Source organism: Phyllobates terribilis, unplaced genomic scaffold, assembly GCF_046119375.1.
Source record: "Phyllobates terribilis strain yellow unplaced genomic scaffold, ASM4611937v1 Scaffold_3__8_contigs__length_932513732, whole genome shotgun sequence".
Lineage (NCBI taxonomy): Eukaryota > Metazoa > Chordata > Amphibia > Anura > Dendrobatidae > Phyllobates > Phyllobates terribilis.
Genome location: NW_027362763.1, coordinates 313,890,733 through 313,904,929, shown reverse-complemented (window position 1 = coordinate 313,904,929; position 14,197 = coordinate 313,890,733). Strand labels below are relative to the sequence as shown.

The 14,197-nt window shown below is 41.7% G+C and overlaps 1 protein-coding gene across 8 annotated transcripts in view; it reads left to right on the top strand.

The window, feature by feature from the left end:
* Nucleotides 1-14,197, top strand: part of LOC141259288 (guanine nucleotide exchange factor DBS-like) — a 354,703-nt gene that overhangs the window by 228,102 nt on the left and 112,404 nt on the right. For all 8 annotated transcript variants that reach the window (XM_073674992.1, XM_073674991.1, XM_073674998.1 and 5 more), the window contains 3 exons: nucleotides 5,242-5,367; nucleotides 13,356-13,577; nucleotides 13,814-13,906. In XM_073674992.1, the coding sequence (XP_073531093.1) occupies nucleotides 5,242-5,367; nucleotides 13,356-13,577; nucleotides 13,814-13,906 (441 nt within the window). The remainder of the gene's footprint in view (nucleotides 1-5,241; nucleotides 5,368-13,355; nucleotides 13,578-13,813; nucleotides 13,907-14,197) is intronic.

Genomic DNA, 14,197 nt, shown 5'->3' with positions numbered 1-14,197 from the left:
GAGATTGGAATTTGGATATGAGGAAAAGAATATTAATGATGGAATATGAAGCATAAAGTTTGATGTATTAAAGGGATTCGCCAGGATATAAAGAAAATAAACTAATGAAAAAGTCCATTATTTTTAATAAATTGAGAAATACTCATTAATAGAAATACTTATTATTAATTATTTATTTACGCTTTCTATACTAATGTGCCAGCAGCCATTATAAAAGCCGCCTAATTTGTTCTTCATAGACAAATAAGAGTAACTTAATAATAAAAAGCCTTTCTTAATGTGTTAAGAATAATGCATTTTTCATAAAGGTGAATCTGTCAGCAGGTTTTTGCTATGTTATCTGAGAGCAGCATAATGTACTGGCTGAGAGCCTGATTTCAGGGATGTGTCACTTACTGGACTGCTTGGTGATTTTTTGCTAGAATCCCTGTTGTAACAGTTGCCTAATTGCTCAACTATGTATAACCCCACCCACACCGCTAACTGACAGCTTCCTGTGCACATGAGATCTAGTCCTGTAGTGATAATCTGCAGGTAAAACACTGATTGTATGGAAACTACACCACACAGCATAATAGCTGACAAATATTAACCTATGAATAAGATCACTAAAAAGTGAAATATAATCCTCAGATGACCAATAACACCAAAAAATGGGTATCTTCCAATATATAAAAGAGTAATATATACAGATGTCTGATATATATCAATAGAGGGCGAGACCGGAAAACCAAAAGGATAATGAAATATGTTCAAGTTTATTTCATAAATATTACATATCATAATACAAACACTAAACATCGATAGGTGAGCAAAACGGCTAAAAGCGATATGGGGGAACATGGCATAACCCCCATAAACGAGACATTGAAATCAATAAGAGAGTAGGGGGCTAAGTATGTACAATCACACGTATGTAGCAGCAATAGATGGTGGAATAACAGTACATATAACAGATATACTTGGATATGATATACCCTGTGATTTTAAATAAATATTAGACCCTCAAGTCAGAAGATTACATGATAGAGCAATGAGGGGTTAAATGTACGGAACTACACAAATGTAGCAACAATAGATGAAAAATAGTAATATGCCAAACAGGTAATATGGACTTGTAATGCTAGTCCTACCAGCGAATGGCTACTGAGTAATACAAAAAATAAGGGCTAAGTAGTATAATAAAATACGTGGCCCCGAAGAAAGGTGTCTACATGATATAAGGTGGTGATATTCATAAGACATAGTAGTGTGGAACACTCACAGGAAATATCAAAACGTATATCGAAGTTTAGTTAGCCATAGCAATACAGCCCACAAGTAATGGCTGTTGGAAAAGTGCCAACAATGTTGTCCGGCCCATTTTTGGAGTTTTGTGTGAAATTATGTCTCTGTTTTTTGTGTTGTTCCAATACACACAAAGGAAATAAACATGTATATAACAAAAGATGTGTAATTGCAATAATTTTCTGGGAGAAATACTTCATTTTCTGGAACAATTTCAAGGGTGCCAACACTTTCGGCCATGACTGTATATATAAATTATATATCATTGTTTAGTTCATTGTTGCAAATATTTGATGTCCAGAAGATGTTTTTATCCGTGACTCTCAGTAGATTTATTATTGTACATATCAATATTGAAATAGTATATGTAATTTTTTTCATGTTACTATATTTCATGATGCTAAGATATCCTACTTACAGTAATGTATTATAGAAATATTCTTCTCTAGAAGCGATTATGTTTTGTCTGAATCTGTATGACTCCAGCAGAGTAAGGCTATGTGCCCACGATGCAGAAATGCTCAGGATTTTTTCCTGAGCGTTTCTGCATCTCCCTGGCATGCGGATTGTATATGTGGATTGTACATGCGGATTGTACATGCGGATTGTACATGCGTTTTTCCTGCCAGGGACATGCGGATGTGAAACGTTCTTCACTTGCATTTCCGCATGCGGGTTGACAAGCGCTTTCCAAGCGATTTTAGCATCACTTGGAAAGTGCTTGACAACTCGGTCACACTATATAAATCCATGCAAACGGCATGGATTTATATAGTGTGACCCAAGAGAATGTCAAAAAAAATTTTTAAAAAAATCTATACTTACCTTCCGATGGCCCCTGCAGTCTTGCTGCGCTCCTGTGCTGGCTGCCGGCAGATCGCAGTACGCTGTACTGAAGGACCTGCCGTCACATGACTGTGACGTCACCGCAGGTCCTTCAGTCCTGCGCGATCTGTAGGCAAGCACAGGGAAGGAGTCCGGGGGCCGTCGGAATGTGAATATAATCTTTATTTTTTATTTTATTCTTTTTTTTACAGCTTTTGATGGTACCTGGGTGTGGAGGAGAGTCTCCTGTCCTCCACACCCGGGTACCATCCGCACATTAGAACATGCCAATTACGCAAGTACAGATGCAGTCTTGCGGAATTGGTGCGTTCTAATGCAAGTCAATGGCGATGAAGACGCAGAACTTCCGCAAAATAATTAGTAGTGCTGCGTTTTTTTCCGCAATGATAATCTGCAGCAGAAATTTCCGCAGCATGTGCACAGCACATGCGGATTGTCATTGGGGGACATGGCAGGCCTTCTACCATGCGTTTTTTAAGCATTTCTGCAGCGTTTTTGCTGCTGCGGAAACGCTTAAAAAACGCATCGTGGGCTCACAGCCTAAAACTGTACTCTCTATGTCGCTCAGTATGGTTGCATAAACTTTAATGGTTGCTATATTACAGCTCTGTAATTTTTGGAGCTTTTATGGGGCAATAAAACAACTGTATGTATAGTGTCTTACTGTGATCTTGTAGTTCAAATGGAACCTATCACTAGATTCATACTGTGAACTGCAGGCCACATTAATCAGAACCTGGTTGCATGATTGCATGTTTTCCTCTGTGTACATTGGGAAAGACCTGTAGGGATGAGCAAACCAGAACTGTAAAGTTTGGGGTTCGTACCGTCTCCGATGCCAAACTCCGAACAATGACTTTTTCCAAAAGTCCATTTTACTGTTCAGGTTCAGTGCCGAATATAGTTTGTTTAAAGGCTGCAGCCAGCCCGTCAACAAGCTTTTAGACTGTGGGCACTTCCACAGCCATCGCAGCCATGCCAAGTATTGGCATGGCTGTGATTGGCCAGTCTGTATAACCGCCGGGTGACGGGTCTTGACACCATTAGGCTCTGACTATCATAGGGACAGGACGCTGCGCGAGTGAGGCACAGTGTAAAATAAATAAATAATAAAAAAAACGACGTGGTGTCCCCCCTTTATTTTTAATAACCAGCCAAGAAAAAGAAGACAGCTGTGAGCTGGTCTTATTATGCTGGGAAGGGCCCAATATCCATGGATCTTCCCAGTCTATTAATATCAGCCCCCGCCTGTCTGCTTTGCCTTTGCTGGTTATTAAAAATAGGGGGGGCCTAAAAAAATGATGTGGGGTCCCCCCTATTTTTAATAACTAGCTAAGGCAATGCAGACAGCTAGGGTCTGATATTAATAGGCTGGATTTTGGTCCCTTCCCAGCCTAATAAGACCATCCCTTAGCCTCCCCAGAAATGGCACATCCAATAGATGCGCCAATTTTGGCGCTTAGCCACGGCTCTTCTCGATTGCCCTGGTGAGGTGGCTATCAGGTTAATAGTTTTTGGCGTTGATGTCAGCTGTGTAATGTGAGCTGGCATCAAGCCCAGGGGTTAGTAATGGAGAGGCATCTATCAGACAACCCCATTAATAACCCTGTATTTAAAAATAAAAAGACACACACACAGGAGAAAAAAAGTTTATTTGAATAAAGACTCTTCAACACATTCCTTGGTTCACCCATTTATTATTAAAAAATAATCCCCACAGGTCCGAAGTAATCCATTGTGGTTCCCGCGACATCCAATGATTCTCTACTGCAAGCTATGGAGCGTCGTTCTGAGAATGACGCTCCATAGATCATCCCCAGTCATGTCTCACTAGCGATGAAGTCAGTAACTTCATCGCCCGTGAGACATGACCGGAAGTAACGGAGTGTTTTGGAGAAAGGCATACCTGGCGTCAATCATGCAACCAGGTTCTGCCCTTTATATACTGTACAGCTTCTCTTTACAGAACTAATATTTATGAGATGTTTGATTAGAAGCCTGCCAGAACTTGTTTCAGTTGTTGGAGATGATGACTGTATAATTGTACATTGTCACCAAGTTACCAAAAGCATCACTAACACCAATATGTCACTATGAACACACTAAGCTCTGCAAAGACTATCATTATTAATCATTAATCATTTCAGTTTTCTATTGCAGACACATTTTAAACTTTCGCTTTAATATTTACAAATTAGAAACTGAACTAAACATATTTATAAAGCCTTGTCTAGACATCGATGGGTAGATAGGAAGTGTCTTTTATTATTTGTGAAAGGGGTTTTCCTAAGAGATATGATCTTTTACTGTGAATGCAAAAAAAATAGAATTTTACTGATGTTTCAAGTTCTTCTTCATTTCCTGCCGCTGGCCTCCTTACACTGAATATGCAAATCTTTAAATTCACACTTTTAATGGAGCTACTGTACATAGTGAGTCTTCATAGCCTGTGGATTCTGGATGGGTTGAAAAAATAATATTGTATGTAGCCCAGTTAGGTTGTTATATTTTCTCTCTATATATTGTTTCTTGCTAATTTTATGTGTTTATGTGAACATTTTGTTAGTTTGAATTTCATACTACTAGTGATAAGAAAGCTGTTTCTCATGTGCTGCTTTGTATAGTAGCAAGAATCCCTCCTCCTGTGTACAAGATCATTTGGGCAGAAGTGAATATGAAGTAAATATGTCTACTAGTCAGGTTTTCATACTAATATGTGCGGCAATAGGACAGATTTAGATCCGGGTGGCCAGCTATCAATAAGCATAGTCAGAAAACAGACTAATGCAAAATAGCAATCAGACGTTCCCAAATGAACCTTGTTGATCAGAAAAGTGTGGAAGTTATTAATAATTAGAGGATTCCAGCCAAATTCTGAGCACCACCCAGCTGACGATCCGCTGGCCGTGGCATCGTGCTCCGGTGGCGCTGCGTATCTGAGTTACCGGCGTGTATGGGACAAGAAGGGGAATCTGTCTATTATACTAGGAAGCACACATTTTTTCCTTCAATCAGTACAGCATTGTCAATATTATTGTAAGTATAAAACAATGATTTGATCAGTGCATAAATTATAATCCGTTCTTAATGGCATTTTTTTCATTATAGGAAATGCTTAAGTGCAGCAAGAATTCTGAAGGAACAGCTGAGTTAGAAGAAGCACTTGCAACTGTGTTGGATATCATAAAATCTGTGAATGACTCAATGCACCAAATAGCTATTACAGGATACGAGGTAAGCATTGAAAAAGGCACAAATGTAGCACACGACTTCATTGTGTTCCATGACTTTAACCTCTGTGTATAACTACGGTAAATAAAACTAAATGCAAGGAGAGCAGAAAGCTACAGATCTCCAACTGCATAGCAACATTTACAGAATGAAGTGTGGACAACACCACAACAAATCTCAGCAAACAGACCTTTACAGTAATGTTTGTGTATTACTTGCTGAATGGTCACATCGAAGCATCAGACCAGTTCATCCAGGTATACCACATTGTTTAACATTTCCTGGCAGTATTTCATGAAACCAGACAATTTAGCCAATTATTTTACTAACAAAAACATGTTTGTAGTAAGTCCTGACCTCATCTAATTCTAAGCAAATCACAAAACCTAATGGGGAACATGTATTTTTAGGTGTCTATATGTTACATTTTTTTGAGCACAGAAAAATCACAGTTTTTGCATTTATGTAAATTCTTTGTGCTAGTTTATAAAGAAAAATCTTTTGATAGTTTTGCCACCTTAAAAATTCTAAATTTTTGCTTATACATAGGTAAATTCCTTTTAAGAACTAGTTTTTTAAAAAATGCCAACTTTGAGGTAAAAATGGCATGCAGAACAGTGACCGCTATTTTGGATTAACCCTTTTGTCACTGATTAGTCAGTAACTATTGTTCAGCCAATCAGCGGCAAAGGGGTTAATCAGCCGAGATGAAGTCGCGATCACACCATCCATTGTGACTGCTGTACTTGGTGCTGTCTCAGACAGCACCAATCACAACATGCCACATTGATTTTTTTTTTTACAACTTTATTGTGACAGCACTGTGATTTGCTGGTCAGAATTGATCAGCCAATCACAGCGATCACCGATGCGAAAGGGGGCTGGACAGGCCCCGCGGTGACCAGATATAGTGGCACTGTATATGTACTTTGCTTTGCGGGAACGCACTTTCCGCAGCGCCGTACATAAATGGTACATGTTGTGAAGGGGTTAAAGAAGCACTCCCATCAAAGTTGTTATCCTCTGTAATGCCGCTTCTTGCGGCATTACTGTAATGGTCCAGGGTGTGTTCTGGCTGACAATGTACCTCTCCTTTAGAAGGACTGATCACATGACTGTGACATCATTACAGGTCCTGTGTGCACTGAACGACTGATCACATGACTGTGACATCATTACAGGTCCTATGTGCACTGAAGGATATATAATCCTGGTGCTTTTGAAACAGGGTGTGGAAAGGCGTGAGGCCTGTTCCCTGTGTGTGGGACACCGTTACCCTGGAGAGGCTAGAGAGAGAGGCCTAGTGAGGCCTGGTGAAGCCTGGTGAAGCCTGAAAGGCTGAGGCTGGATCCTTGTGTGTAAGAGATGCCAGTAGCCTTGGAGGGCAAGAGGCTTGGAAGACAAGAGTCCTGAAAGGCAGAGGCTGGATCCCTGTGTGTGTAAGAGATGCCAGTAGCCTTGGAAGGTACGAGGGCTGGAGACCCCCATCTGGGAAGCCATAAAGCCACAGCTGTGGCAGAACAAAGCTGACTGAAGCAGCTACGACCCGGCAAAGGTAAAAACGCTACGTTATATGGACATTGATATAGTTACTTTGCTGAAGGCTGTAACTGGAGCCAAGTCGGCCTGTCTGCCACTTGAAAGGCTCTTGGATGTTATGTGTGTAAACATGCCGGTGAGCCACTGAGATGGACTATGTTATAAGCAGTTATGAAGTGTAATAAACTGCTGGATTGTGAAATACCAGAAAGACGTTGCATGTGTGCTTTAATTGACCCGGTGAAGCGAGTGCCCCTCAGCATGATGAATAGCGCTGCCTTACACCTCTTAAAGGGAACCTGTCACCGGGTTTGCCCCATATGATATACCTCAGACCTGACTGCCCCCCAGGTGAGTTTAATAAAAGGTGTTTTTCTTTTGTTGCAGGTCAGATTGGCGGCATATATACAGCATATTATTATGCTGCATATGAGGGCTGAAAGGTGTTGGATGTATCTCATATGGGGCAAACCTGATGACAGGTTCCATTTACTATATTGCATTCATCATATTATATAGCACTGTGTTCTTACAATTGCTCATTTTGCCTTTCTACCCAGTTACAGTATTTTTTCTCTTTTCTCTGCTCTGTGTAGAAACTGAAAGTCTTTTTTCCCTGCATGAATTATTCCCCTGTTCAGCTCCTGACCCAGCTGCTCCCTCCTCCCCATGCAAGGAACTGATTCAGCTAGTCAGTTTTTAATCACTTGATGTCATAGACCTAAAGGAAAAGAGAATTAACTGGATAGAAAGAAAAAATGAGGAATTGTAAGTACACAGTGTCACATAATATGATGATTGTAATTAGTGTTGGAATTAATTATTCTTTCTAATATTTATTAATCTATCAATCACTATAGAAGGAAACGCATATTAGGGTACAGCTTCAGCCAATCTGATTTTTCCAGGTTTCCTTATATGCAACAATTTTTTTTGAGCATGCAACAAATGTATTAAAGAAGCACTAACATCAACATTTTTATCTTCTTAATATATTATAATTAGTGTTGAGCTAGTATGAATTGTCAACCCCTTCGGCGAGCATGCTTGGTTGCTCTCCAAGTATTTTCAGCGTGCTCGACATCGATGAAAGTGTCACCGCGGCTGCATGTGTCACATCTGTCATACACCTGTGACTAGTGTTGAGCATTCCGATACTGAAATATCGGGTATCGGCCGATATTCGCGGTATCGGAATTCCGATACTTAATTCCGATACTTTTACAATATCGAATACCGGAATCGGAAGTTCCCATAATGCCTGCGCTCTGCAGTGTCTCTGAAGGATGACAAGCTGAATGGCAGTGCTCAGCTGCGATCCAGCCTGTCATCAGAATGCCATCCCAGCGTGAGAGAATTCTCCTGATTGTTTAAAAGCCGGCGGGCGGTAAAAAGCCGCCGGCATTTAAACAATTACACAGCCCCATACTGCTTCCCCGCAGCCTCCCACCCCGATCCTCCGCTCCCCTCGCCACCTCCCATCCCGATCGTAAGTTAGGACCGGGCGGGGAGCACAGCACCAAGGAGCAGGGAGCGAAGGACCCGGGCGGGGAAGCCAGCAGTGAAAAGACTTCACTGCCGGCTTTCCCGTTCTGTGCTGCGCTTTCCCGCCGGTTATTTCAAATGAACAGCTGAGGTATCAGGTGATGCCGATCACCTGTTCATTTGAAGTAGCCGCGGTGCCCTCGGAGGGTTCATGTGAGTTCATGCTTGACTGCATTGCATGAACTCACATGAACTTTCCCACGGCCGCACAGGTCAGCCACACCTCGCAGACCATCAGCCCGTCATGATTGGTGTGTGTGGGTGTATGTGCGATGTGTGCGGGTGTGCGCGGTGTCTGCGGGTGTGTGCGTGCAGGCTAACATAAGCCGATGTGACACTACTACTCCCATCGGCCTATGTCTGTCCCCCGTCCACTCGTGCCAGCAGGATCAGCTCGATGGGAGCAGTAGTTCCCATCAGCCTGATCCTGCTATTTAAATTGCCCTACTGTGTCCCCAATAAATTTTAAATACATGTCATTGGTGGCCCGTGGTTACCTAAAATAAATTAGTTTATACATTACCTGTCCCTGCCAATCGCCACCTAAAATAAAGTAAAAAATAAAAAACTACACCTATACTCACCTAGACACCTAATTCCCCAAAGCCATCGATCTCCTGTAATAAAATATAAAATAATAAACCACAACCTTATCCTTACCCCTCCGTAGTAGTCCACGAGTGTCCCACGAAGATCTCCAGTTTAGAGCAGCCACATAGAATGTGACCGCTCTGAACCGCTGCCGCCGCTAGAATGACGGGGCCGTAAAGCAGCCCCGTCATTGCATAAGCGGGTTCACCGGAGTTCAGGCAGCGCTGCTCCGGTTAGCTCCTTTACGGCCCTGCTGTACCGTGAGAAATTCCCACGGTACAGCAGTGCCGTAAAGGAGGTCTCCGGAGCTGCGCTGACTGAATGCACTCCGGTGACCTCAGTCAGGGGCTCACGCTGCCGGGAGCAGACGTGTTCTCCAGATGTGACAGCTGTGCATGGGAGATCAGCACAGGAACGTGGACAGGTAACTATTTTTTTTTTAGTAAACTAAGAATTAAATAAAATGGTGTGTTTTATTTCAAATAAATTATTTTTTTCTGGGTGTAGTGTGTTTTTTATTTTTAACACTTTGTAGGTTAGTAATGGGGGTGTCTTATAGACGCCCATCATTACTAACCTGGACTTCATGGCAGCTGGCGCTGACATGAACCCCACCACTATTACCCCCTGCCACCGCACCAGGGCAACGTGGAAGAGCGAGGCTAAGTGCCAGAATTGTCGCATCCTATGGATGCGCCATTTCTGGGGCGGCTGACGGCTGGTGTTTCTAGCCTGGGAGGGGGCCAATATTCATGGCACCCTTCCTGGGCTATTAATATCAGCCCCCAGCTGTCTGCCTAGCCTTTGCTAGCTATTAAAATAGGGGGGACCCCACGTCATTTTTTTGGGTGGGTCTCCCATTTTAATAGCTAGTAAAGGCTAGGTATTCAGCTGGGGGCTGATATTAGTAGCCTGGGAAGCTCCGTGGGTATTACCCCCTTCCCAGGCTTCAAACATCTGCCCCAGCCGTCTGCTTAACCTCCGCTAGAGACTAAAATTATGGGGGATCCCACACCAATTTTATTTTTAATAAATCCTTTATTTTAACACTAAATGACACTTGAGGGGTTAATAAAGATGCAGTCCCTAAATTATTATTTATTTTTTAATTAATTTTTCCCAAAAATTTTGACGTGGGCTTTGCCATATTTTTGTATGCCAGCCAGGTACAGCAGGCAGGAACGGGCTGCCCCCAACCACTAGCTGCCTATTTGTACCTGGCCGGACACAACAATATAGGGAAGCCCTTTTTTTTTAATTATTTCATGAAATAATTTAAAAAAAATTGACGTGGGGCTTCGCCCTGTTTTTGTGTCCAGCCAGGTACAACTAGGCAGCTGGGGGCTGGAATCCGCAGCGCTGGGAGGCCCAAGCTTTCTGGGCCACCCCCGCTGCAAATTGCAGTCCGCAGCCACCCCGGAAAATGGCGCGTTCATGGAAGCGCCATCTTCTGGCGCTGTACCCAACTCATCCAGGGCCCTGGTGCGGTGGCTCACTGGGTAATAAAGGGGTTAGGGCCAACTTGGCATTATCAGCTGGCCCTAAGCCCGAAATTCATGGGGTCACGCCAATATTAGACATGACCAAGCAAGCATGCCTGCGCTTCTCAGTGTCTGCGGGATGACAGGCTGAATGGCAGCTTTCTGCTGCGGTCCAGCCTGTCATCTCGATGTAGCAGAGCTGAAGCTGTCGTGGGAACCATGGAAAGGTAAGGATGATGTTGCTTTATTATTTTTCTTTTATTGCAGGAGATCGTTGGCTTCAGCTGGAATGGGTGTGATGGTAAGTATGGTTTAATTTAGAACAATAAAGAATAGTGTGTTTATTTCAATTAAAGGACTTTATTCTGGGTGTTTGTGTTTTTTTTAACTTTGACTATGGGGTTAGTAATGGGGGTGTCTTATAGACGCCTCTCCATTACTAACCTGGGCTTGATGTCAGCTGGCATTATAAGCTGACATCAACCCCAGCCCTATTACCCCACTGCCACCGCTACAGGGCAGTGGGAAGAGCGAGGCTAAGTGCCAGAATTGGCGCATCCTATGGATGCGCCATTTCTGGGGCGGCTGACGGCTGGTGTTTCTAGCCTGGGAGGGGGCCAATATTCATGGCACCCTTCCTGGGCTATTAATGTCAGCCCCCAGCTGTCTGCCTAGCCTTTGCTAGCTATTAAATTAGGGGGGACCCCACATCATTTTTTTGGGGGGTCCCCCATTTTAATAGCTAGTAAAGGCTAGGTATTCAGCTGGGGGCTGATATTAGTAGCCTGAGAAGCTCCGTGGGTATTACCCCCTTCCCAGGCTTCAAACATCTGCCCCAGCTTTCTGCTTAACCTCCGCTAGAGCCAAAAATTACGGGGAACCCCACGCCAATTTTTTTTAAAATAAATCCTTTATTTTAACACTAAATGACAAGTACAATAATCAACACTGTCACTGTACTTCATATATATGAGACTGACATGTTTCTATCTATCTAATCTATGTGTGATTCTCTATTCCTTCTATTCTAAATTGTCGGGTACAGATGCTGAATTGCCGGCCGGCTTTTTTAAAGAGACGGTGCATGAAAACACTATTATTTTTTTTAATAAATCCTTTACACTAAATGACAAGTACAGTAAGCAACACTGTCACTGTACTTCATATATATGTGACTGACATGTTTCTATCTATCTAATCTATGTGTGAAGCTCTATTCTTTCTGTTCTAAATTGTTGGGTACCGGTGTATGCCGCTGATGAATTGCCGGCTTTTCGCATAATACATTCTACATTATTCTTAGTTGTTTACCTTCATGTAGAATTAACCTACAAGGAAAGAAAGGGTTTATTTTCATTCCGATATTTGTGTCCCATTGACTTGCATTGGTTTCCGGTATCGGAATCGGCGATATCCGATACTTTTTGGGTATCGGTCCGATCCAATCCGATACGATATTTTCTGATATCGGAAGGTATCGCTCAACACTACCTGTGACACATGCAGGGATTGCCTGACAAACAGGAAATTGGCTGAAGCTGGACCCTAATATGTGTTTCCTTCTATAGTGATTGATAGATTAGTAGATATTAGAAAGAATAATTAATTCCAAATCTTTATTTAGGAATGTACAAATTAAGAAGGTAAAAGAAGAATATATTATTATTATTATTATTATTATTATACCTGGAGATAGCAAGAAATCGATAAGAATTTAAAGTATCAAGACCTGAAAATTGAAATCCAAATAATATGACACAAACCAGCAGCTGTGGTATGAGTTGTGATTGGCACACTGGGTGCTATCCCCCAAAACAGGAAAGTGCTTACAACTCATTGTTGACATCTCTGGAAAGTAACTCTGCTGGGATCTGCGCACATCCTACTCCGATACATTGTAACATCCTAGTTTCATAGGAAGAACCTGACGTGTAATGAAGGCCAACACCAGCCAGTGATCTGGTAGTTGTGATTTATGAAGAATTAATAATATTTATTATTATTATTACTATTATTCAAATATATTATAATACATTACATACAAATGTTGCTGATTTAGGTCTTACTGTCTTGACAGCATAGCTTGCCTCTCCATCTAACTGAACTGTGGAAACTATAAACTTTATCTGCCATGAAAAGTGACAATAAGTGACACATTGCTTGAATCAGGGTCTCTGTCCCTACATCATACTGCTGTCAGATGGGGTAGCAAAAACCTGGTGACAGATTCTCTTTAAAAGGGATTTACAACAATTTAAGAAAAAAGAGAAACAAGTGCACTAAAATAGCTAAAAAACCCAGTACTTGCCTCTTCAATCCCCCGCCGATCCAGCCCAGACACTCTGCTAGTCATTGATTACAAGCTGCAACAAATCTGTGGCCTCAGTGGTCAGGTTCTATCTTATTGGGATAATTATTCAATTTTAAAAAGCACTCCCATCAAAGTTTTTAAATTATCTGTAAATTCCCTGAAACTCCAGAGGTTCCCATCAGTCCTGCAGTGATGACAGTGCTGTCATCATTTATGTGCCTGCTGCAGCCAGTCATTGGCATCAGCAGTGATGCTTGCATGTATGGCACTTTATCACACAGATTACTTGATTGGCTGCCGCAATCATATCAACTATGGCTACAACATGATTTATTTGAATGCAGGACAAATAAGGATTACTGAAGCTCCGGCACTGGAACAGGGGAGGATTGATAATATCTTTTTTTATTATTTTATACTACTAGCTGCTTTCAGGCAACTTTTTTAAAATTGTCGACAACCCTTTAATCTGCCACTACTGCTGCATTTAAGCCCTTCACTTTTAATGTGTCTTTTCCTTGCAGGGTGATCTCAGTGAGCTCGGGAAGTTACTTATGCAGGGCTCTTTTAATGTATGGACTGATCACAAGAAAGGACATAACAAAGTAAAAGATCTGGCCAGATTCAAGCCAATGCAAAGGCACCTCTTTCTGTATGCCAAAACACTTCTCTTCTGCAAGAAAAGAGAGGAGAGCACAGAAGGACATGAGAAATCTCCTTCCTACAGCTTTAAGCATGCATTAAAGGTAATGTCTTTCTCGTGATGCCTTGCATGTGTAATACAGTCAGGATTATATGGTTGTATGTCAGTTAACAGTCGGATGTGACAAACCTAAAGACAGATCTAGCCGAAGTGCTGAAAATATAGCTATGGAAGGCTTTTGGAAGAATCTGCATTTGTAGACTTCGGTGTCATGCCGTTGTGAAATTGTGTCTAATCCATTCATGTTTTTTTTCTTTTACTTTATATTTGATAAATCAGATGAGTTCTGTTGGTATTACTGAAAACGTGAAAGGGGATAACAAGAAGTTTGAAGTTTGGTTTAATGGCAGAGAAGAAGTGTACATAATACAGGTAATGACTGTCTCTAGTTACATGAACAATCGATCTTCTAGTAACACTTATTTTCATTAGTTATACCACACATGATATGACTTCCTCTTCTCAGAATTTCTTTAACCTTTTCCTTTTAGTCTTTCTTTTTTTTTTTTTATGTTTTGTGTGACAGTAAGTCCTACGCAGAATGAATCGTTTCTAAGTTGAGCTGTAATAATGTAAAATGAGTATGGGATGGAACTCAGACAGTTATAACTTAGGCTTAGTGCACTTTACGTTCTTGCACTTAGCATTAAGTATACTCAGAGA